The sequence below is a fragment of the Equus przewalskii genome, chromosome 32, assembly GCF_037783145.1.
Source record: "Equus przewalskii isolate Varuska chromosome 32, EquPr2, whole genome shotgun sequence".
Lineage (NCBI taxonomy): Eukaryota > Metazoa > Chordata > Mammalia > Perissodactyla > Equidae > Equus > Equus przewalskii.
The window spans coordinates 4,228,051-4,250,826 of record NC_091862.1 but is presented as its reverse complement, the minus strand read 5'-3'; the positions used below and the strand labels follow the sequence as shown (position 1 = coordinate 4,250,826).

The window sequence follows — 22,776 nt, the reverse complement described above, 5'->3', positions numbered from 1 at the left end:
TTAAAAGTTTTATTAACATATAATTGACACACACTAAGCTGCACTTATTTACAATGAACAAATAGATAAGTTTGGACATATGCACAAACACATGAAGCTAACACCACAATTAAATAATGAAGACATAAATCACCCCAAAGGTTTCCACGGACCCTTTGTAATCCTTCCCAAACCCCATCTCCAAGTAGCCACTGATTTGCTGTTGTCACTGTGGATAACTGCATTTTGTAGAGTTTTATATAAATAGAACAGTATCGTGTACAGCCCTGTTTTTTTATCTAGCCTCTTTGACTCAGCATAATCATTTTGAGATTTTTCCACAACGTTACCTGTGTCAATAACTTATTCTTTTTATTGCAGGAAAATTATTACCACCGTTTGCTTATCCACTCACTTCTTGATGGTCATGAGTTGTTTCCAGTTTAGGGCTATTATAAACAAGGATAGAATGACCATCCACGTACGAGGTTTTGCCCAGATAGAGACTTTCCTTTGTCTTCAGTAAATACCTAGGAGGAGAATGGCTGGGTCATATGACCGAAGTATGTTTAACTTTCAGGAAACTGCCAAGCTGTTCTCCAAAGTGGTTATACCGTTCTACGTTCCCTCAGGGCCTGTGGGAGAGTCCAGTTCCTCCACATCCTCTGCAACACTTGGTATGGCCAGTGTGTCTAATTTTAGCCACTCTAAGAGATGTGCTGCAATATTTTTTTCACTAACAGCTTTACTGAAGTCTAATTTATATACCATAAAATTCACCCATGGTAAGTACACAATTCAATGATTTCAGTAAATTTACAGAGGTGTGAAACCATCACAACTATCCAGTTTAGAACGCTCCCATCACCCCAGAAAGCTGCCTTATGCCCATTTACATTTAATCCCTGCTCCCACCCATACCCCAACCACCTCAGTGATGTGCTTTCCGTCTTCACAGATTTGCCTCTCTGGACATTGCATATAAATGGAATCATACAATATGCAATTGACTGCATCTGGCTTCTTTCACTTAGCGAAATGTTACTGAGGTTCATCCATGTTGGAACATATATCAGCACACCATTTCTTTTTATTGTCAAATTTATTTGTTGCATTATGTGGATACACGACTTTTTTTTTTTATCCATTTACCAGCTCATGGACATTTTAATTGTTTCCAGTTCGGTGCTATTCTGAGTAATGCTCCTGTGAACACTTGTATGCACGTCTTTGGTGTGGCCATGTTTTCCTTTCTCTCAGATAGATTCTTAGGAGTAAGTCTGATGAGTAAGATGGTGAGTTTAACCTTTTAAGAAATTAACAAATTGTTTTTCAAAGTACTTATGCCAGTTTATTTTCCCAAAAGCAAATCATAAAGGTTTCAGTTTATCCACATCCTCACCAATACTTGATATTGTCTATCTGCTTTATTATACTTGTTTCAGTGACTGCAGAATAGTATTTTATTGCATTTCCCTACTAACTAATGATGCTGAGCAGTCTTTATTAGTCATTTGTATATCTTCTTTGGAATAATGAAGATTAAAATCTGTTGCCTGTTTCTAATGTAGGTTGTTTATTTTCTTATTGAATTTAAGAATTCTTTATATATACTGGATAGAAGTCTTTAATAAAGTTCAATTTACTAATTTTTAAAAATTTTATGGATCACGCTTTAGGTATTATACGAAGTAACTCTTGCCCCACCCAAAATCATGAATTTTTTTTTGTATCTTTTACTAGAAATTTCAGAATTTTAGCTCTTACAGTTAGGTATATGACCCATATTAAATTAATCCTAGTTTATGATGTAAGGAAAGGGTATATAGTCACTTTTTTTTGCACATGGATATCCAATTGTTTATAACAACTATCCTTTCTCCCAATGAGTTGTTTTACCACCTTTGTTGAAAATCAATTGATCGCGAAGAGATCTGTTTCTGGATTCTGAATTCTGTTGCCTTGATCTACATGCCTATCTTTGCGGCAGGAATACAAAGGGTCTGAAATATTGTGTTTGTATAGAAAGTTTGAAATCAAGCAATGCAAGTCCTCAATATTGAACTTCGTTTTCAAAATTATGGTTCTTCTCGGTCCTTTGCATTTTACAATCAGCTTCTCCAGTCTCCACCACACGTGTGCATGTCCTCAGCCAGGAACAGGTTTGCTTCAGTCTTGACTGAAATCCCAAGCTGGTACAGCCGGGCTACTGGCCAACACTCCCCTACTCAGTGGCCCCCAAAATGCCATTGGATGGAGAGAAAGAGGGTTGCCCACCACTCCAAGTTGAGTGAGCTCGTTCAACTGCAGCAGAGAAGTTGTCAGAACCTCCGCACCAACCATCTAGGGGACAGGGGCTAATGGAAGCAGCTGCAGGCCATAACACCACAAATGCCCACAGTTCTTACCTGAAGCTCACAGCTTCTGGATCATAAATGCCTCTCGGATTGTTGTGTGCCTTTGATTGATATTCAGACACTAAAATGGCTGCTTTTGTCCATTATTCTCCACTTTATAATTGCTTTTTGGGCAGAGGATATGCTACTTTACTTTCTTCATTCAGCCATAGCTGGAAGTCCAACTTTGCATTCAAACTCATCATTTTTACTCTGCAGCAGCAATTGTCAACATGGGGTTCCGAGACCTCTGGGCTCCCAGAGACCAATTTAGGGGGATTACAGGTAAAAACTATTTCCATAATAATACTAAGATGTGATTTGCCTATTTCTCATTTTCTCACAAGTTTGCAGTGGATGTTTCACAAGCTACGAGGTTCTCATAATTCATAGAATGCATCCTTTGTATTCTAATATTTTCTAAGACCTTTTAAGGTCGTAGGTTTAGGTTACAAATACGTGAGTTTTCAGGGGTGAACTCAAGTTCTCAATACTTCCATAGTGCTCTCTTAAAGAGCTGCTCTCTTTAGTTACATCTGTTAAAGTATCTGCAACTTCATTAACATCCAACAAATATTTTGAAACCCCAAGACTTCTTTGTGCCTACGTAAGAAATATAAAAAGTACACTTTATTTAAAACTATTATTATCTAAAAGTTAATATTTTATCTATTTTTCCTAAAACAAAATTTATTTATAGTATATTTTCTTATTTTTAAGGATTGATCATTGTCCTTAAAAGGGGAAGCTTAATAAACTCCTTCTCTCAACCTAGAGCTGCACTGTTTATGTCGGAAGAAACTGAAAAAGTTGAAACTGACCTATCAGAAGATTGTCTGACTCATGGAAGGGAGGAATCTCCTCCAAAGAAACTGGGTGAAACTGTAAATAAGAAACAAAAATATGATAAAATGTCACTCTCTTGGCTTTCGTAATTCACTTCATCCTGTCTTACGCAACAGAACATTTTCAGAGAGTATTGTCGTACCAGTTAAGCTGCAAGATTATTTTGAGACCAATCATTCAGTGTATAAAGAAAAAGGACCTGAATATTTTAAATTATAAACATGGCGCACTTTTTAAAAGCCCCAAACTGTTTGTGACAGCTTTTCAAACTAGAAATCTATTTGTATACCACGTTCACAGTAACCTTACTCTAACAATCCAAGTGTTCATCAAGGGACGAATGGATAAGCAAAATGTGATGTGGTCAATGCATACAGGGAATACTATTCAGCCTTAAAAAGGAAGGCAGTTCTGACGTGTTACAACATGAATGAACCCTTGAGGACACTGTGCTAAGCTAAACAAGCCAGGCACAAAAGGACAAATACAGCATGATTCTACTTATATGAGGTACTTAGAGTAGCCAAAATGACAGAGATAGAAAGTAGAATGGTGGTTTCTTAGAGGCCGGCCCCGTGGCCGAGTGGTTAAATTCGTGCGCTCTGTTTCGGTGACCCAGTGTTTCGCTGGTTCGGATCCTGGGTGCAGACTCGGCACCGCTCATCAGGCCATGCCGGGGCGGTGTCCCACATAGCACAACCAAAAGGACCTACAACTAGAATATACAACTATGTACTGGGAGGCTTTGGAGAGAAGAAGAAGGCAAAAAAAAGACTGGCAACAAATGTTAGCTCAGGTGCCAATATTTAAAAAAAAAAATCACTAAGATGGTTAATTTCATATCAAATGTATTTCACCGCTATTTAAAAAATTGAAAAAAAAACCCCACAATTTCATGAGAGGCAGGTCATTTATAGGAGTAAGTCTTGTAAGAAGCATATTAACTACTTTATAGGCCAGTATATTTTCACAAAAAGGCAGTAAATGAATATACAATACTTCCAGTCCTATGATTGATACTAATTGGATAGTGATTGCATAGTGATTTTTTCATGTTTTATGAAAACAAATGTTAGGGCTTATATGCTTTTTAAAAGTACAATACTTTTTCCAAATGTTACTTCTCCTTTTACCTATTCACATACACTTTTTAGATTTGTTTCTAACATGTCAAATTCAAATGTGTCAGTCAAGATGGAAATGTTAATGAATTTGTGAGCAAATAAAAATGTCATGATATACTGAACTGGCTTTTAATTAATGAAAATTCCTAGCTTTCAGTAAGACAAACATATCATATTTTACATGCCCGACAATATCAGAAAATATTAAGATGCTGCCATATTATAGAATTGAAAAAATGAGATGAATGTATACATTATGAAGAACTCTCCTGCATAAAGTACTTGTGTAGAGTATTCACAATTCTCTTTCAGAACAGAATTTCTTAGAAGATTTTAGTCTTTCATTAAAAGCCAGCTATTGGAGATCTGGAAGATTCTTACATTGAGGTAGTTCTCCAATTTTTTAATCTCATATTCCTCTGCACTCTTAATGAAGACCCCAGAGAGCTTTTATTTAAATAAGTATTGATATTTGCTATAATAGAAATAAAAACTGAGGCATTTTTAAACGTGTATTTATTAATTTTAAAATAATATGAATAAGAATTCCATTACATATAGCATGCACACACACACATATTTTTATGAAAAATAACTATTTTCCAAAACAAACAAACAAAATTATTGGGAAGAGGGGCATTATTTTAAATTGTTATAAATCTTTTTAAAGTCTGGCTTAATTGAAAAAGCCAGTTTCTCTAATTTGCTTCTGCATTTCAATTGTTTTGTGATATGTTATTTTGGGTGAAGTATATGAAGAAAGCCTGACCTCACAAAGATAGGCAGTTGGAGACAGGAGGAGTATTTTTAAAGACTTTTCAGATAATTGCACAAATTTTTTTTGAAATGAAACCAAAACTTAGCAAGCGATAGTTTCTTAAGGATTGGCTGAAATGTGAATTCTGAACCATTCTGACCTTATTTACACTTGGTTCCTGTGGTGGTTGCTGTGATGTGTTATATGGGTCCCTCTGGGTAATGAAGAATTTATTCTCCCTGGGAACACTGCCAGCACAAAACCCAGCGCTCCACCAGGACCGCCTCACCTGAAGGAAGACACCTCACTCAAGGGCACATCCACTTCCAGGGGCACCTATCCACCGCCTCAGTAAAGTGGGCTACAAAGGTCCAGTGAGGTCCAGACCCCTCAGCCCTCTCAGGATAATCCTGAAGGGCCACCCCAGCCTCACAACTACATTTATCCAAAGCTTAACTTCTCCCTCTGCCAAGCAGTCTCCTTTCCTTCCCACTTTCATTCCCTTCCTCTTCCCTTCCACAGGCGTGAATCCCATGAGAATTCCCTGACAAACCTCCCCCACACTAATCTCCATTTCAGAGTCCAGCTTCCCAAGAAATCCAACCTGTGACAGGAGGTCCAGCTGTGTCTTGGGGGTTGAGGTGGTGGGGGAGCCTCAAGGAGAGCAGAGTAGCCACTGTTTGTCAAGATTATTTCACTATTTTGATATCAATATGTGCCTACTCATGTTAATGAGCTGTGAAAGACTTTGCTACATTCACTCATTCGTTCTTTCTATAAATGGTTACTAGCCAGGTGCTAATTTCCTTTCATAAAGCTTTGATCGATATATATCAGGAATCCCCAGTTTTATTGAAACTCTGCATGTCCGTATTTAACTTAACTGTGTTTCTTCATTCAACAAAGTTTAGAGCAAGAATCCTTCTTAACAGGATACCATTCTAGGCAAGGGACTTGCAATTCTTAAAACAAAAATAATTTAAGTATATGCTACATGTTACATTTTAAAATGTGTATGGGGAAAATATAAAAAGCAAGTCTTTTTAATGTGAAAAATGTGATAAGAAAAATATTTTGTGTCTAACATCACTTCTCTTTCTAACTTAGAACTGAAGTCATATATCTTAGAAATTGTTAGTAATTTAACATATTCTAAGTTTCCTTTCCTTGTATTAGAATTTCACATAAATAGTTTATGAAAAAAGTTCTAACAGGACTTATTCTAGAACTTAATTTTCTTAGTCCCACAGTAAAAGGATACACAGAAAGCTGAAGAGAAACAACAGCATGAGGAAGTGAAATCTGAATGTCTCCACTGACATCTAAAAAAATTCTTTAAGAATATTATTAAGTCCATCTCAAACAATTTTCATATGTACGTAATTAGGAAAAGAAACAGAATTGTTTATATGTGTTTTAGATAAACTCTTTAAGCAAAAAAATCATACAAATTCCAAAATAAGGAGTTTTGACTATGATTGATCTAAGAAACCTTGATTTTTAAAACTCTTAGCCTGAGATCAATTTCTAAAACATTCTTAGAATGGCTCCTTTGTTGATTATAAATTCTTGGTGTTTCTAATTACTCTAAGATAAATCACTCCTTTCATCATTTTTATCATTTCCTGTTCAATTGTTTTGGAAGTTTGAGAACCGTCGTTATTTTGTTGTGTCTCTGCTCCACGTTCTGAGCTTTATGAGTCATTCTTGATAATGTTTCATGATTTACACAGATTAGCGATATGTATGCTTTCTCTCTTCCTGACTCTTGCTCACTCAGTGTGTACTTTTCCTCAAATACATTCCAAGTTATACCATTAGGTTTTAAATTGTGCCCAAACCAAAAGGAACATTTATTTACTCCACTTGAAAATATTAACGTCATACAGGTTCTATAAAAAGTTCCCAGCAAAACTTTATTCCTTGATGTTTCACCAACATTAGAGAGATACACACTTTTTGCTTCAATTTCAAAAGACTGAGCTGCTGCATTAAGATATATGCAAGTAAGTTATCAACTAACGACACAACAAACCATCAAAGGCGTGCGTTGATGAGTTCTGGTGATGTGAAAATAGGGCAAAGATTGAAACTTCACTGTGTGTTTTTCATACTGAACAAGACACTATAGATTGTGAAAAGCATTCAAAACATGTCTTCTCGAATCTCCTTTAAATCTTTCAATAACTTCATGTTGTTCTTAAGATAAAAAAGGTCCTGCACGATCGATCTCTGCTCACATCCGCATCCTCTTCCTCCATAATGCTCCAAACAAAGGCCCTTCCACCTTTGGAGTCTTCCGTCTCTCTTCCTCTCTTCTAGCTAGCAAACCCATCCTTCAGGCCTCAGCTTAAGTTCTCCTCTCTCAGAGAATCCTTTCTCAGCCCCAGACAAAGTAAGATCCTCTTGTTACATGCATTCACTAAACACTGACCTTCCTTTTTAGCATTTTTTCTTTTGGATTTTTTTCAGTTTTGTTGAAATATAATTGACAGACAGCATTGTCTAAGTTTAGGATGTACTGCATAATGGTTTGACTTCCATCTATCACGAAATGATTACCACACTAAGTTTAGTTCACATCCATCCTCTCATATAGATACAAAAAAAATTTCTTTTTTCCCTGTGATGAGAACTCTTAGGACCTACTCTCTTAAACAACTTTCCTATATATGACACTGCAGTGTTAACTACACTCATCGTGTTGTACACTACATTCCTAGTACTCATTTATCTTATAACTGGAAGTTGGCGCCTTTTTACCACCTTCATCCAATTCCCGTTCCTGCCACCTCCTGCCTCTGATAACCACAAATCTGATCTCTTTTTCTATGAGTTTGGGTTTTTTTAGATTCCACATAAAAATGAGATCGTACAGAATTTGTCTTTCTCTGCCTGACTTAATTCACTTAGCATAATGCCCTCAAGGTCCATTCCTGTTGTCCCAAGCAGCAGGATTTTTACAGCTGAATAATATTCCATGTATATACATATACCCCATCTTCTTTAGCCATTCATCTGTCAATGAATGCTTAGGCTATTTCCACATCTTGGTTATTGCAAATAATGCTACTAAGAACATGGGAGTGCAGATATCTCTTTGACATAGCATTTTCGTTTCCTTTGGATGTATTCCCAGCAGTGGAATTGCTGGATCATATGGCAGCCATATTTTTAATTTTTTGAGGAATCTCCACACTGTTTTCCATAGTGACTGCACCAATTTCCAGTCCCACCAACAGCGCACAAGGTGACTATCTCATTGTGGTTTTGATTTGCATTTCTGTAATGATTTGTGACGTTGAGCATGTTTTCATGTACCTGTCGGCCATTCCTCTATCTTCTTTGGAAAAAAGTCTATTCAGGCCCTTTGCCCATTCTTTTGGGGTGGGGGGTGGGGGGGTGCATTATTTGTGTTTTTGCTGTTGAGTTGTATGACTTCCCTTTCTATTTTGGATAGTAACCCCTTATCTAATGGATGGTTTCATCCATTTTTCTGTAGATTGCCTTTACACTTTGTTGATGGTTTCTTTTGCTGTGCAGAAGATGTTAGTTTGATGTAGTCAGAGGATTTATATGGCTTCAGGTCTTACATTTAACATTTAAGTCTTTAATCCATTTCAAGTTATTTTTGTGAGTGGTGTAAGACAGGGGTCTACTTTCATTCTCTTACATGTGAATATCCAATTTTCCCAGCACCATTTCTCCATTGAGTATTCTTGGCTCTGCTGTCAAATATTAGTTACCCATATATGCTTGGGTTTATTTCTGAGCTCTCAGTTCTGTTCCAATGATCTATTTGTCTGTTTTTATGCCAGTACCATACTGTTTTGATTACCACAGCCTGAAATTAGGAAGTGTGATACCTCCCACTTTGTTCTTCTTTCTCAGGATTGCTTTGGCTATTCTAGGTCTTTTGTGGTTCCATATAAAATTTAGAATTGTTTTTTCTACTTCTGTAAAAAAAAACAACTGCCATTGGAATCTTCATAGAGATTGCATTGAATCTATAGATGGCTTTTGGTAGTACTGATGTTTTAACAATATTAATTCTTCCAATCCAGCAACATTAAAATCGCACTTTTCCATTTATTTGTGTTTTCTTTGATTCCTTCCATCAATGTCTCGTAGTTTTCAGAGTAGAGATCTTTCATCCTCTTGGTTAAGTTTATTCCTACATATTTTACTGTTTTTGATGCTACTAAAAATGGGATTGTTTTATTTCTTTTTCAGATAATTTGTTTTCAGTGTGCAGAAACTGATTTCTGTACGTTATTTTTGTGTCCTGCAACTTTAATGAATTGATTCATTAGACCTAACAATTTTTTGGTGGAGTCTTTAGGATTCCCTATATTTAAAAGCATGTCATCTGCAAATAGAGATAATCTGACTTCTTCCTTTCCAGTTCTGATGTCTTTTATCTCTTTTTCTTGCCCAACTGCTTTGGCTAGGACGTCCAGGACTATGGTGAATAGGAGCAGTGAAAGTAAGCACCCTTGTCTTGTTCCTGATCTTAGAGCAAAAGTTTTCAATCTCAGCACTTTTTTATAATTGACTCAGGGTGTGGGAATTGGGTGAAGGTGGTCAAAAGGTACTAATTTCTAATTATAAGATAAGTACTGAGGATGCAATGTACAACATAATAATTATAGTTGATACTGCTTTGTGGTATGTTTGAAAGCTCCTAAGAGAGTAAGTCCTAAAAGTTCTCATCACAAGAAAAAAGAATTTTAAATAATTGATTTAAATAATTATAGACAAATTATTTACTATTTTGGGCCCCCTTTAGAAAGTAAGTTCCATTACAACTGAACTCATGTCCAATGCTTAAGAAATGCTAAACACATAGTTGACATTTGGTAAATCTGAGTAAAATGAAATAATTTGTAAACCTAAAATGACAACTCTGAGACAAAAATTGAGCTGTGTGCTTTTCTAGTCCCCATTTCAGCCACGAACTTCTTATGTGACCATCAAAAGGATCAATGATAACATACTACGGGGAGGGGCAGGAAAAAGCTAATAATAAGGGATTAGTGAGAACAGACTAAATGTTTGTTATCCCCTACAAGAGAAAAATAGCCAAACAAGCAGAGAATATTGGTTTAAACTTAATTAGAATTATTGAAAGTTGGGGCAAAATCCTCCATATAAGAAATACCCGAGAAGCTATCTTTTAATGTTTCTTCTATTTCTTTCCTATTAAAAAGGCAACATACATAAGAATATAAACACATCTATAAATCCTAAAAATACAAAAACAATCACAATGACACATATTTTACTAGCTCTTTGTCTATGTATTGATATGTAATTATTAACCTGCAAAAAGGTGATAATATATACTGTTCTTCAACTCACCACCCTTGCATGAAACTACCAATTAAACACCTGTTTTTGGATATTTACACTGTTTCTACTTTTCCTATTACAGTCAATGCAGAACATGAACAAATAGCTAAAATAAAATGAAGGTAGAAAGACAAAAATTTTAATACCATCTTCTCGCATTCTTAAGACAAGAAAAAGTATTTTCAAGATGTGAAATCTGTAACAGAACTACTCCACGGAATATCAAAATTGCCAGCACTACAAAAGCAAACAAGAAAATCCAAAAACTTAAAAACAAAATAACTAAGAGGAGCAACTGAGCATACAGTCGTCCCTCGGTATGCACAGAGGATTGGTTCCAGGACCCCAACAGATACCAAAATCCAAGGATGCTCAAGTCTCTTATATAAAATGTCATGGTATTTGCATATAACGTACACACATCCTCCTGTATACTTTAAATCATCTCTAGATTATTTATAAGACCTAATACAATGTAAATGCTATGTAAATAGTTGCTATACTGTATTGTTTAAGGAATAGTAACAAAAAAAAAGTTGCACATTACAGATGGAATCTTCCTATGCCTTTCCACCCTTGGGTAGTTGAATCCATGGGTGTGGAACTCGAGGATACAGAGGGCTGACTATTCATTTTAAGCAAACTGCTGTTTGAACTGAACTGTTTCGTTAGCCAGCTTGCTTTCAACCACCCTACTGCTTTCTATCAAATTCCTTCTACCCAGAATTTTCTGTGCCAAATCCTCCCTCTTCTGGCTTTCCTAGAAGTAAGTCACGCCAAGCCCGGTGTCCCTATCTTTGTTCCTGTTGCTCCCCACCCAACAGTCACACCCCATTTGCTCTCCCACAGGACCCCGAAATGCCCAGGACAGTGGCTCTCAAACCTTAGCATGCATTAGAATTCCCTGGGAGGCTCATCAAAACACGACCCCCGGGCCCACCACCGCGGTTTCTGACTCAGCAGGTCTGGGGTGAGACCCGCCCTACGGCATTTCAAACTAGTTCGCGAGTGATGTTCACCTTGGTCTGGGCATCACACTTTGAGAACCAGTGGCCTCCCTCAAGGGCCAACTCTACAAAAAGTCTTCTCAATTTTCGTACCTCTTAATGAGCTTGAGCCTCACAAGTGTTGTCTGCACAACCTAAACCACATCATTTAACACTTGATAGATACTCTCGGTTGCTGAAGTCTCATACTTTCCTATCTTCTTTCCCCATACCACAAGATTATAAGTCCTCCCAAGGCAGTAAACACAATATTGCTCCTGTGGCTTACAAAGAGCCCAGGACATGGCAGACCGACAGAGGCACGTGCTTAGCACAGAGGCTCCCTCTGACTGGCCAAAAGCAAACAGTGTGGATCTTCAAATCTCAAGCAAATTTAATTCCACTACAAATTTCTATTTGCTAGACATTATGCTAGATGTTTTCAAATATGTACAGTCAACAAATACTGAAATAATCTTATTCTTTGATTATATGTTTATTATCTGTCTTCCTCTATCAGAAAGTGACCTTGAGGGGAGCAAGTTTATATTTCTTGTTCTCCAATTACACTCCTCGAATAAGAACTCAATAATTATTTGTCAACCGGCATACTGAATGACTAGCCAGAGAAATGAGTAGTACCTGGTCACATTCCAGCTACAACTTGCCACTCAAATGGATGTTTGTAGAAATGATTATTTAATCTTTGGCCAAATAATCCAGATCACTGTTAAATCTTCAGGAAGCTTTTAAGGGGTAGATTAAAAAAATAAAACACACTGAGAAATAGTTATACCACTTATCTTTCACAGGCCTTTATTTTTAAAAATCTGTATTTTATGAAATGAAATTTTAAATGCTGAAAACAATTCTATTAAATATACGCAACGGCTTTTACTAAACACCTTTTTCTATAATATGTGCAATTAGCAAATACAATTTTTATAAAGAAAGATACCGACAAAAACAAAGTATTTTCAAAAATCAATTAGCTCATAACATTTTCATTAGTTAGTATCCTTTGAAAACAAAATTTTTACTTAGGAAATGTTGTAATGATGTTGAATGCAAAAATAATGGCTACCATGAATAAGAACTTTATGGCTACTATAAAAACTGCTTCAGAAATCAACCTGGTCTGTAACAAAGGTATTAAATTTATTTGAATTAGTTTCATAGTCACTAACAATACTTCTAATAATCTGACAATCTTTAAAATTATCAAAATCCCAATCAACTTGATTCAATTGCTATGGAGCCCAAACACTCTCAGAAAGAATAAATTAAAGATACATCTTTATAATAATATGAGCAATTAACAGAATTAATGGAATACATCAAGTACCTCTTTGCAAATGAATTAATATCAACTTTATCCCCCTTCTAGTTACCAGATGGTGAATTCATGTTTATTTATAATTCAGATCAAGGCATTCAACACATTTAACACATTTTCTGGTTTCCACTACAAAAAAAAAGATATGAAAGTTCTAGATGAAAATATAATTTCAATATTTGAGACAAAGAGATTTCAAGGAAAAGAGAGAAGGTGCTCAAAATGAAGTTCCCAGTAAACCACTCCAACTGTGTGTTTTTTTCTTATTTATGATACGTACTAATAGTTAACACATCATTTATTAGTGTCCTACTTCCTAAAACCTTCTAACATTGCATACTTTTGCAAAGTAATTCATGCCCCGTTAACTGACTATCCCACTACATGATGTATACTAGCATAGAAGCCATCTGTCCTATACTAAGCAGGAGAAATGTTATTTAATCTGCATTATAGGCTGCAGAGACTAGGTTTAGGGGGCATAATTTAAATTCCACTTTAATTCTAAGTATGAAATATCTAACAGTATTATTTGAACAAAAATTAAATCTCATTTCTAGAATCATAGAGAGGTTAAAAATATGTAGTAAGTACATTCTTCGAGTAAAAACAAAGAAACCATTCATGTATTTGTTGAAAAATATTTAAGGCAGCTGACAGCACCAATATTTTCATAATTATTTGACATTTATAGCTACCCTGATAGTGATATAGTCTGCTACTGAATATTTTAGACATAGAAATATAATAATAATAAAAATCACTGGGGCCGGCCCAGTGGCATAATGGTTAAGTTCGCACGCTCTGCTTTGGTGGCCCAGGGTTCGCAGGTTGAGATCCTGGGTGCGGACCTAGCACCACTCATCAAGCCATGCTGTGGCAGTGACCCACATAAAATAGAGGAAGATTGGCACAGATGTTGGCTCAGGGACAATCGTCCTCACAAAATAAATAAATAAGTAAATAATTACTGCCCATAGAAGATAGCACAGCTACTCATAATTCTTAAATGATTTGGGTTCAATCAATCACTCTCTTGAGAGCCAAATAGATTCCCCTTGGAAAATGAATATCATAGTTATGTTTTGGGAGGTTTAAACAAAATCCACATATTTTAAATATTATTCTAATACCAGAAGATGCCAAATATGGTCACGCTGACTTCCAACGTTCTCACTTCTTTATGCGTCCTTTCCAATACCACCAACATTGTCAACTAATCATTTTTTACATTAGAAGCGAAAAGTCAAGAAGGACTCTTCCTGCACATAAGTGAAATATTAGAATGACATTAGGGTTGTGAAACTGTGTTCCATCTTAGAATGTTCTTACAAGAAGTGCAAAAGGTTGGCTCTTCATCATATGCTAATGTTTTACTTACTAATTTTATATTTATACTTTGATATTTGTGTAGATATTAGAGAGTTTAGTAATCTGAGTCTTGATGAATACCAGCCAGGCCTGTCAAACTTACTTTGCATAAAAATTAGCATAAAATATAACATTTAGTGAAACAATTCATGACGTAGATAGTTTTCTTTCTTTCCAAAGGTTTCCCAAATGGAAGCACGGTTGTCAGGGTGAACGGGCCTCAATGCTTTCTGAGCAAATTTTTATACATTCTCTAAAGGGGTACATCAGGTTATAAAAGAAATAAATGCTAGCTCCAATTTCCACACATCACTTGAAAATCCCTTATTTGGAATTTAGGATCAGAGGTCAACCTTCAAAAGGCAATTTGCCTGGCAACAACAGATAGAACTTTATGCATTTGAAATGAGAATGGTATGAAAGCAATAAAATTAAACTGAAAACAATAACAGTAAAGACTTTTGAAATTTAAATCTGGGGACATATGGTGGTCCATCTTTCCCCAACCCCCGCCTCTGTCTACACAAAATAGACCGTGATTCATCGTGGTCCAGGTCCCTCCACAAGACCACTCAGACTCAGAGCCTTCAAGCTTCGAGTATGCTCAACCTCACACTCAGACTACCGAGAAGAAAATAGAAACTTGTAACTCTCTTCTATTTGTTTGACTGTGAACTCCTTAGCGACTTAATAACCTCAGTACCTGAACAGCGCGTTACACATAGTTTGCTAAATAAATGAAAAGACAAGGTATCTTGAGGGACTTAAAAACATATACTACACAATCCTTTCTGTCAAGAAGCTTTTAAGTGAATGTAGGGGAGATACGAGCATAAAAGTAGTTCTGGTGTCAGGCATGATATGATAGCCAAGTGTGGTGAAAAGTGTCATAATGGTGCACTGGGAGGTTGAAAACCCAACCCTCCCTAATTTATTCCTTCATTCATTCAAAAATGTTTATAAAACCCATTACTATGCATCAGGTGTGTTGTTAGGCGAGAGATACAAAAATAACTATGATACACATGGTCCAAGCCTCACATTGCTCGGAGAGTCACTGTCTGGGGACTCCATCAAGAAACAGATGCTGGACCTCCAATGGTCCCTTAGCATCTCTTGGCGCAGTTTCAACATCTGCCAGATGCCCATGACTCTACCTGTTCTCCACTAACTATAACCAGATGTGAAGGGTGAATACACGTGAAGTACCTTGGAAATGACAACTCCTCAGTGGCCACACAATATCAATGCATTATGCATACTACTATAGTTTAACCAAAATATGCCATGCCTTCTCTACTTTTTTAAGTGTTTTGCCTATGAGCACCAAGCAAAGAGTAGGTGCTCAATAAAATACTAAATGAATGAAGAACTAGCTTTTTGTGACAGAGCAAAGTCACCGTTAAAAAACACCTGCAAGCAATATGAAAGCTGATGATTTTAAAGGCAAATATAATTTTGTAATTTAAATAATCATCCCTTTATTCACTTATGTAAAAATGTGTATTTTCATATATGAACTTCTCTAAGCAGAATATACCTTTACACAATTGTCTGTCCCCATAGCATAGATCCTTTCCACATGAGGCTGGTAATGAAATAATCTGGATAGCCTTGTCTCTTTTTCAACAAACTACTCTCCAAGACCTACTGTGTGTCACACTTTCTGGTCCTGGGCCCACCCATGGAAATGCAAGACACTCACTGAAAATCCTCGCCACAAAAATTTTCTTCCTCAAGACGTTTCAATGAAGGGACTTGGAAGGAGAATACGGCCCAGTTAAGGAGAACGTGAAATTTTAAAAGATAATGAGGGAGTGATGGAAGAATGAAAAGCTTCCACTGACGATGACCTTAATCCATAACTATATAAATGAAATAAAGATATTTAGCTGGTTTTCTGTATTTCAAAGAAAACCGGGAAATGCTTTCTGCATGCCATTCACACAAGGTTAGTGCTAAAGCTCCTTTTCATACAGTCTGGAGGGGCGGTGACACGCAGCCTAGCTGAACCCAAACAGGATGTTACGAGATCCATTCTTGTGATAAACTCCCTCGGACGAGGCGGTACAAAGGGTCTTACCAGACCTCCGTGGTAGAATTAAAGGTTGCTTTTTATGCACTTCCATGGCAAACTACATGCACCCTTGCTTACTACTGATGCATTCTGTGATGCAGTGGCTTCTCTGCCTGTCCCACTGCTAGATGGTAAGCCCCAAGTCAACACTCATCCAGCCTCACTTCATTCTGGGTCTCGTCGACCCTCTTTAGCCCTCAGCAGGGTCACTGTAAAAACATCCCCTCAGAGGGACAAGTTTTTCTTCCTATATAACCGAGTACTATTTCAGTTACACATTGCTATTCCTAATAATCATTTAAGTCTTGAGTATATGTATGAAACAGTTTGAAGTAGCATTTGATTAATTAACATAGAAAACAGATTTGGGAGATACGGGATGATGCAATCAAATATTTATAAAAATTTAAGAGTTAACTATCACTGTAACACTGAAACAGCAGGCAAAATTTTCATTTTCTAAGACCTAGACTCAATTTCATATCTCACAGATACCCTACATTCTTGCATATATTATTATCCATCATTATATAGCAAGTTGAAATTTGCATCTTTCTATGATATGCCTTAAAAACACTAGTCACACATTTGAAAGAGTCAAATATCTAAAATTGTTTCAAATGTTTGAAGCTGAAATAAACCATGTCAAGCTTTGTCCTTAATATTAAATGCTATGATTGTTTTGAAAAGATTATGCCTGTCTCTGATTTATTTACATTTCTCTCTCCCCTTTCCTATATATTTTTGTGTCTTTAATATGAGTTCATCAAGTAGTTAAAAATCATATATAAAATTAAGTTCCACTATAAAAATAACATTCATAGAAATGAAAAGTCATATTTGGCCAAATATAAATTCATTTAAAGCCAAAATTAAAATTATACTACAATATTCAAATGCAATATATTAATATATATTCAATTTCAGGGGAAATTTATTTGACTTCATATCCGTTTTAAGTCCACATCTCTTTTTTCATAAATGTAACAATGTCTTAAGTTTATGAGTGTGAATGAAATGTCTAATACAAAGTCAAGAGTTCTTTTCCTACTGTGCATGTATAAAAATTGTTTGAGGACATCGTTTTGCAAAATTGAATAATATATATACATTTTTGAAATATATATAAAGACTATTTCTATAATGATTAATAATAATTAAATAAAATTAAGTCTAATACTAACTTCTACATTTTCAAGTGGTCACATCTAAATAAATTTTTAAGAATTCTTTGCCAAGGGTCTGGCCTGGTAGCATAGCGATTAAGTTCACACGCTCTGCTTCAGCAGCCCGTGGTTTGCCGGTTCGGATCCCAGGCACGGAGCTAGCACCACTTATCAAGCCATGCTGTGGTAGGCATCCCATATATAAAGTAGAGGAAGATGGGCACGGATGTCAGCTCAGGGCCAGTCTTCCTCAGCAAAAAGTGGAGGATTGGCAGCGGATTTTACCTCAGGGCTAATCTTCCTCAAAAAAAAGAATTCTTGCCAAGGTTTTTTTATAGTCAAGGATCTTTCTTTTGTTTTCATTTCCCCTCATGCTAACTTATTTCAAATTATTTTTTTAAACAGAATAAAATTCCTACAGTATTAAAATGCTAATATTTGTCAACTTTGTATTTTACTTTCCAGCATGTATTAAATACCTGCTTTTCATCACTATAAAGTAGTAAATATTCCACACTCCATCTGAATGTGATCTTACCTTCTGGTTTGTTGTTTTTCCTCTTCAGCCATTTTTCTACAGTCTCTGCACTAACACTTTCAGATACAAATTCGTCTAATACTTGGGGGTGAAGAGAGAGATAAGCCTTCACTTTTTCATCTGTCAAACCTGGAAAAGAATTGAAAAGAATAAAATTAATCTAGATGACATCTTCAAACACATCAATGATATACAACAATGACATATCATGCTTAGCCTGATTTAAAATATAAATATAAAAAGAATATAAAGACGTGTATATATACAATGTAACAATATTCATCCATAAAAAAAGAATGACGTTCTGATACATGTTACAACATGGAAGAACCTTGAAGACAGTATGGTAAGTAAAATTAGACGCGAAAGACAAATATTATCTGATTCTACTTCTATGAATTATCTAGAATGGGCAGATTCTTAGAGACAAAGTAGATTAGGGATTCTCAGGGGCTGGCGGGGGGGCATGGGAAATTACTGCTTAATGGGTACAGAGTTTCTGTTTTGGGTGGAGACTAAGTTTTGGAAGCAGGCAGTGGTGATGGTTGCATGAACTGTGAGTATAATGAAGGCCACTGAATTATACACTTGAAATGGTTAAAATGGCAAATTTCATGTTACATATATTTTACCACTATAAAAAAACAGCTAAAAAAAATAAAGTTAGAACTTTAACGATTTTTTTTTTTTAGATTTTTTTCTTTTTTTCCTTTTTCTCCCCAAAGCCCCCAGGTACATAGTTGTATATTCTCAGCTGTGGGTCCCTCTAGTTGTGGCATATGGGACGCCGCCACAGCATGGCTCAATGAGCAGTGCCATGTCTGCACCCAGGATTCGAAGCGACAAAACACTGGGCCGCCTACAGCGGAGCACGCAAACTTAACCACTTTGACACGGGCTGGCCCCAGAACTTTAACGATTTTAAACTACAGACATTACATCATGTTACACAGCTGTTTTCCAAAAGTGAATTTTAGTGTTATATTTGAGTGGATGCTGGGTTCCAGTATCTTGCAGTCAAGCCTTACAAAGTACTTACATTTTTTTGTGAATAGTTATCATAGATTGAATACTCAAGGTAAGTGAAACTCTAACAATAGTAACAGGAGGATATACATTTTAGGAGCTAAAAAAAGTTTATGACTAAATTCTTATCTTTTATTGTTTACAACATGAATTCTCCTTTTTCTCAGGGGCACTAAATCCACTGATATAACTAACGTTCAGTTCAGAATAATCGTGATGTTCGGTCATTGTCATTCTATGTATGTAGTCAGTTTCACTAAAATAATTTTCATGGTCTAATAATAATTGTTGACTACACATAGGATTTTCAAACAAAGAACTTTTACATGTTTTCAAGTTGAACATATAAAATTATGTGTTTTCAAATTGATGCTTCGTGTTGGCGTGCCATTTCATTAAACAAGTCCAAATCGCAAACAGGAGATCAATAATTATTACTCAGTCATGGCAATTATTTTTACTACTATATCCTAACTGAATTATTCAATAAATTACCATCCTTAGGGATGGTTAGGTGAAAAAGGCAATGGAAAATTGTACGTGGAGACGCAGAAGAGAAGAAAAGGAAGCATATCTTTATGACTCTGGGGAATTGGCTGCATGTTTTCACCAGCAGACAAGGCACAGAATTCATATGTGTTAATTAATTCTGCTGGGGACTAGAGTCACAACTGTTCTGATTCTCCGACAGAATGGTAGAATTGAGAAGGCAAATGATTTCTTTCAATGAATTCAGTACTTAAACAGTGCACTTAAACTACATAGAGAGATACGGATATATAATTAGATAGTTGTATTAAATAAAAGATAAACAGGACCCCTGTCTATGTTCGCCCTGCCCAAGAGCCCCGGCGATGTAAAATTCAATTGGAAAAATCCCACAAGGTGCTAAAGATAAAAGACTCATTAAAGTGAGAGAGAGCTCTCCTGACAGAGCAAGGTCCAGTCCCAAGATACAAAGGCACAGGATGTTGAAGTAAGCTGATAGGTGACGTGACCTTCAAGAACACAGACAATGCAAATTTCATACTCTGATGACATCCTCCATAGTGGTACACATTTGACATCTAATTTCTTCTTAAAACTTCCTTCCATCACTTTTGTGATTCAACCCAACACAGTTCTTTTCCTAATTTCCTATTGGTCTTTCCTTCTGCTTTCTCGTCAATAATCTATGATGATGACAGCGAAATCTGAATCAGGAATCTTAACATATTTTTGATCTCCAGTCCTTGGGTATTCTTCCAACACCTCAAGCTCCATCTTGACTCAAAACTCAATGAGTCACCCCCTTCCCACTTATTCTTATTATTTAACGTATTGATTAAAATCCACAAAGTGATTTTAACTCTCAACTTCCCTTTTTCTGTTACTATTACCCTCTATTTTCCCAGAAACCCAGGCTGAAAATATACAGCCATAACTGACTCATCCATCTTGTCATCTCATTTCATCTTAGTGCACTACTATACAAGTCCTGTTTGCCAAATTACATATCAGATAAAAGACTTGTATCTGAAATATACAAAAAGCACTTAAACCTCAACAAGAAGAAAATCAAACAAACCAATTAAAAATGAGCCAAAGATCTGAACAGACACTTCACCAAGGTGGATACAGATATGGCAAATAAACATGAAAATGATGCTCATTCGCCATTAGTGAATTGAAGTTAAAACAGAAATGAGATTCTACTACATAACTACTAGAGTGGCTAAAATCCCAAAAACTGACTACCAATTTTGGCAAGGATGCAGAGCATCAAAAATTCTCATTCATTGCAGGTAAGTGTGCAAAATGGTAGTCACTTTGGAAGACTCCTCGGCACTTTCGTATAAAGCTAAATATAATCTTCCCATATGATCCAGTAGTCACATCACTAAGTATTTACCCAAATGATCTGAAAACTTATGTCTACACAAAAACCTGCATTTGAATATTCATAGCAGCTTTATTTATAATGATCCCAAACTAGAAGTACCAAGATGTCTTAGAACAGTAGGCAAGTGGAAACGCAAGTTGTGGCATATCCATACAGCTAAACACTATTTAGCAATAAAAAGAAATGAGCTAACAAGCCATTAAAAAACATGGAATAGTCTTAAATGCATATTGCTAAGTGCAAAACGCTAGTCTGAAAGGCTGCATATTGTATAATTCTAATTATACAACATTTTGGAAAAGGCAAAATTATATAGAATGAATAAAAAGATCAGTGTTGCCAGGTGTTTGAGGGGAAAGCAGGAAGACTGGATGCGTGAGGCACAGGGCACCTTTCAGGGTGATAAAACTATTCTGTATGATACTACAATGGTGCATGCGTGACACTGTGCGTTTGCCAAAACCCATAGAACTTTACAGTACCAAAAGAACCTTTAATGTACGTAAATTTTTAAAAAATCATTTAGAAGGTTGGGCTATCCCAGGATGGAAGGGAGAATGAGGCGAAAGAATCTAAATGTTTTACAAAGGTATGAAACAACCTCCCTGAAGGAGGTGGAGGAGAAGGTGTTGACCTATGTAACTTTAGAAATGAGTCTGTAGGACCAAAGGCTGAAGAAACTGCACGTCAGGTCTATTCTCTAATTGATAAAGTTATCCCATGAGGGTAGAGCTTAACAGTTCTGACATCACTATTCATATATACTAGAACTCGATAACTAAGTAAGTGGATGGTGGGAATGCGGTTTCTCAGTGGCAGAGTGGGACGTTACACATAAGCAAGAAGACAGTCTAGAATAATCTATGTGACAATGGATTAGAGTTTGAGACATCAGTAAGAACTCATATTTAGCTCAATATAGATACGATGGTACATAGAAATACTGGTAGATACACTGTGTATATACTCAGGTTAGTATACACTCAATATTTCCTTGGAAGGTTCACTGAGATGGCCTAGAAACAATAATATCCCAGTGCCAACAAAATTACACGGAGCACCCAGATCTTGGTTTCTAATATCATTCCCCAATAAAGGAACCACAGCTTCTTGGAGAAATAGCTGATTTTAGGACAGCTACAGAAAACACGTAAGATGAGCTTGGAGTATCTTTTAGTGCCAGAAAGGAAGGACTAAGTGCGTGCGTGCGCGCGCACACACACACACACACACAAAATGATGGGGTATGTCAAAGGGACACAGAAGCTGATTGAAAGAACTCCCAATGGTTCAAACATGGAAGAATTTGAGTGACAAAGTAATGCAGCACTGGATTATAACCCAAAGAATAAAATAAATATCCATGCTAAGGTCTGAATATTTGTGTCCCTCTCCCTTCAAATTCATACGTTAAAACCCTAATCACTAAAGGTGACGGTATTAGTAGGTGGAACCTTTGAGATGTGCTTAGGTCATGAGGTGGAACCTTCATGAATGGGATTAGCGCCTTATAAAAGAGGCTCCAGAGAGATCCCTAGCCCCATTCCGCCATATGAGGGTACAAAATGTCTGTGACCCTGAAGAGGACCCCCACCCCACCAAGCCGGAACCATGACCTCAGACTTTCCAGCCTCCAGGGCTGTGAAAAATAAATTTCTGTTGCTTATAAGCCACCCAGTCCGTGATATTTTTTTTCTTCTTTTTTTTTTTTTTGAAGAAGAGTCGCCCTGAGCTAACTGCTTTGCTTCCAATCCTCCTCTTTTTGCTGCGGAAGACCGGCCCTGAGCTAACATCTGTGCCTATCTTCCTCTACTTTCTATGTGGGACGCCTACCACAGCATGGCTTTTGCCAGGCAGTGCCATGTCCGTACCCGGGATCCGAACCGGCGAACCCCAGGCCGCCGAGAAGCGGAACATGAGGACTTAACCTCTGCGCCACC

At 36.5% G+C, this 22,776-nt stretch overlaps 1 protein-coding gene across 7 annotated transcripts in view; it reads right to left on the bottom strand.

Moving 5' to 3' along the window:
* The window catches only part of PDE10A (phosphodiesterase 10A), a 538,749-nt gene that overhangs the window by 107,148 nt on the left and 408,825 nt on the right, over positions 1 to 22,776 (bottom strand). For all 7 annotated transcript variants that reach the window (XM_008516208.2, XM_070603240.1, XM_070603239.1 and 4 more), the window contains one exon: positions 17,929 to 18,057. In XM_008516208.2, coding sequence (XP_008514430.2) covers positions 17,929 to 18,057 — 129 coding nt within the window. The remainder of the gene's footprint in view (positions 1 to 17,928; positions 18,058 to 22,776) is intronic.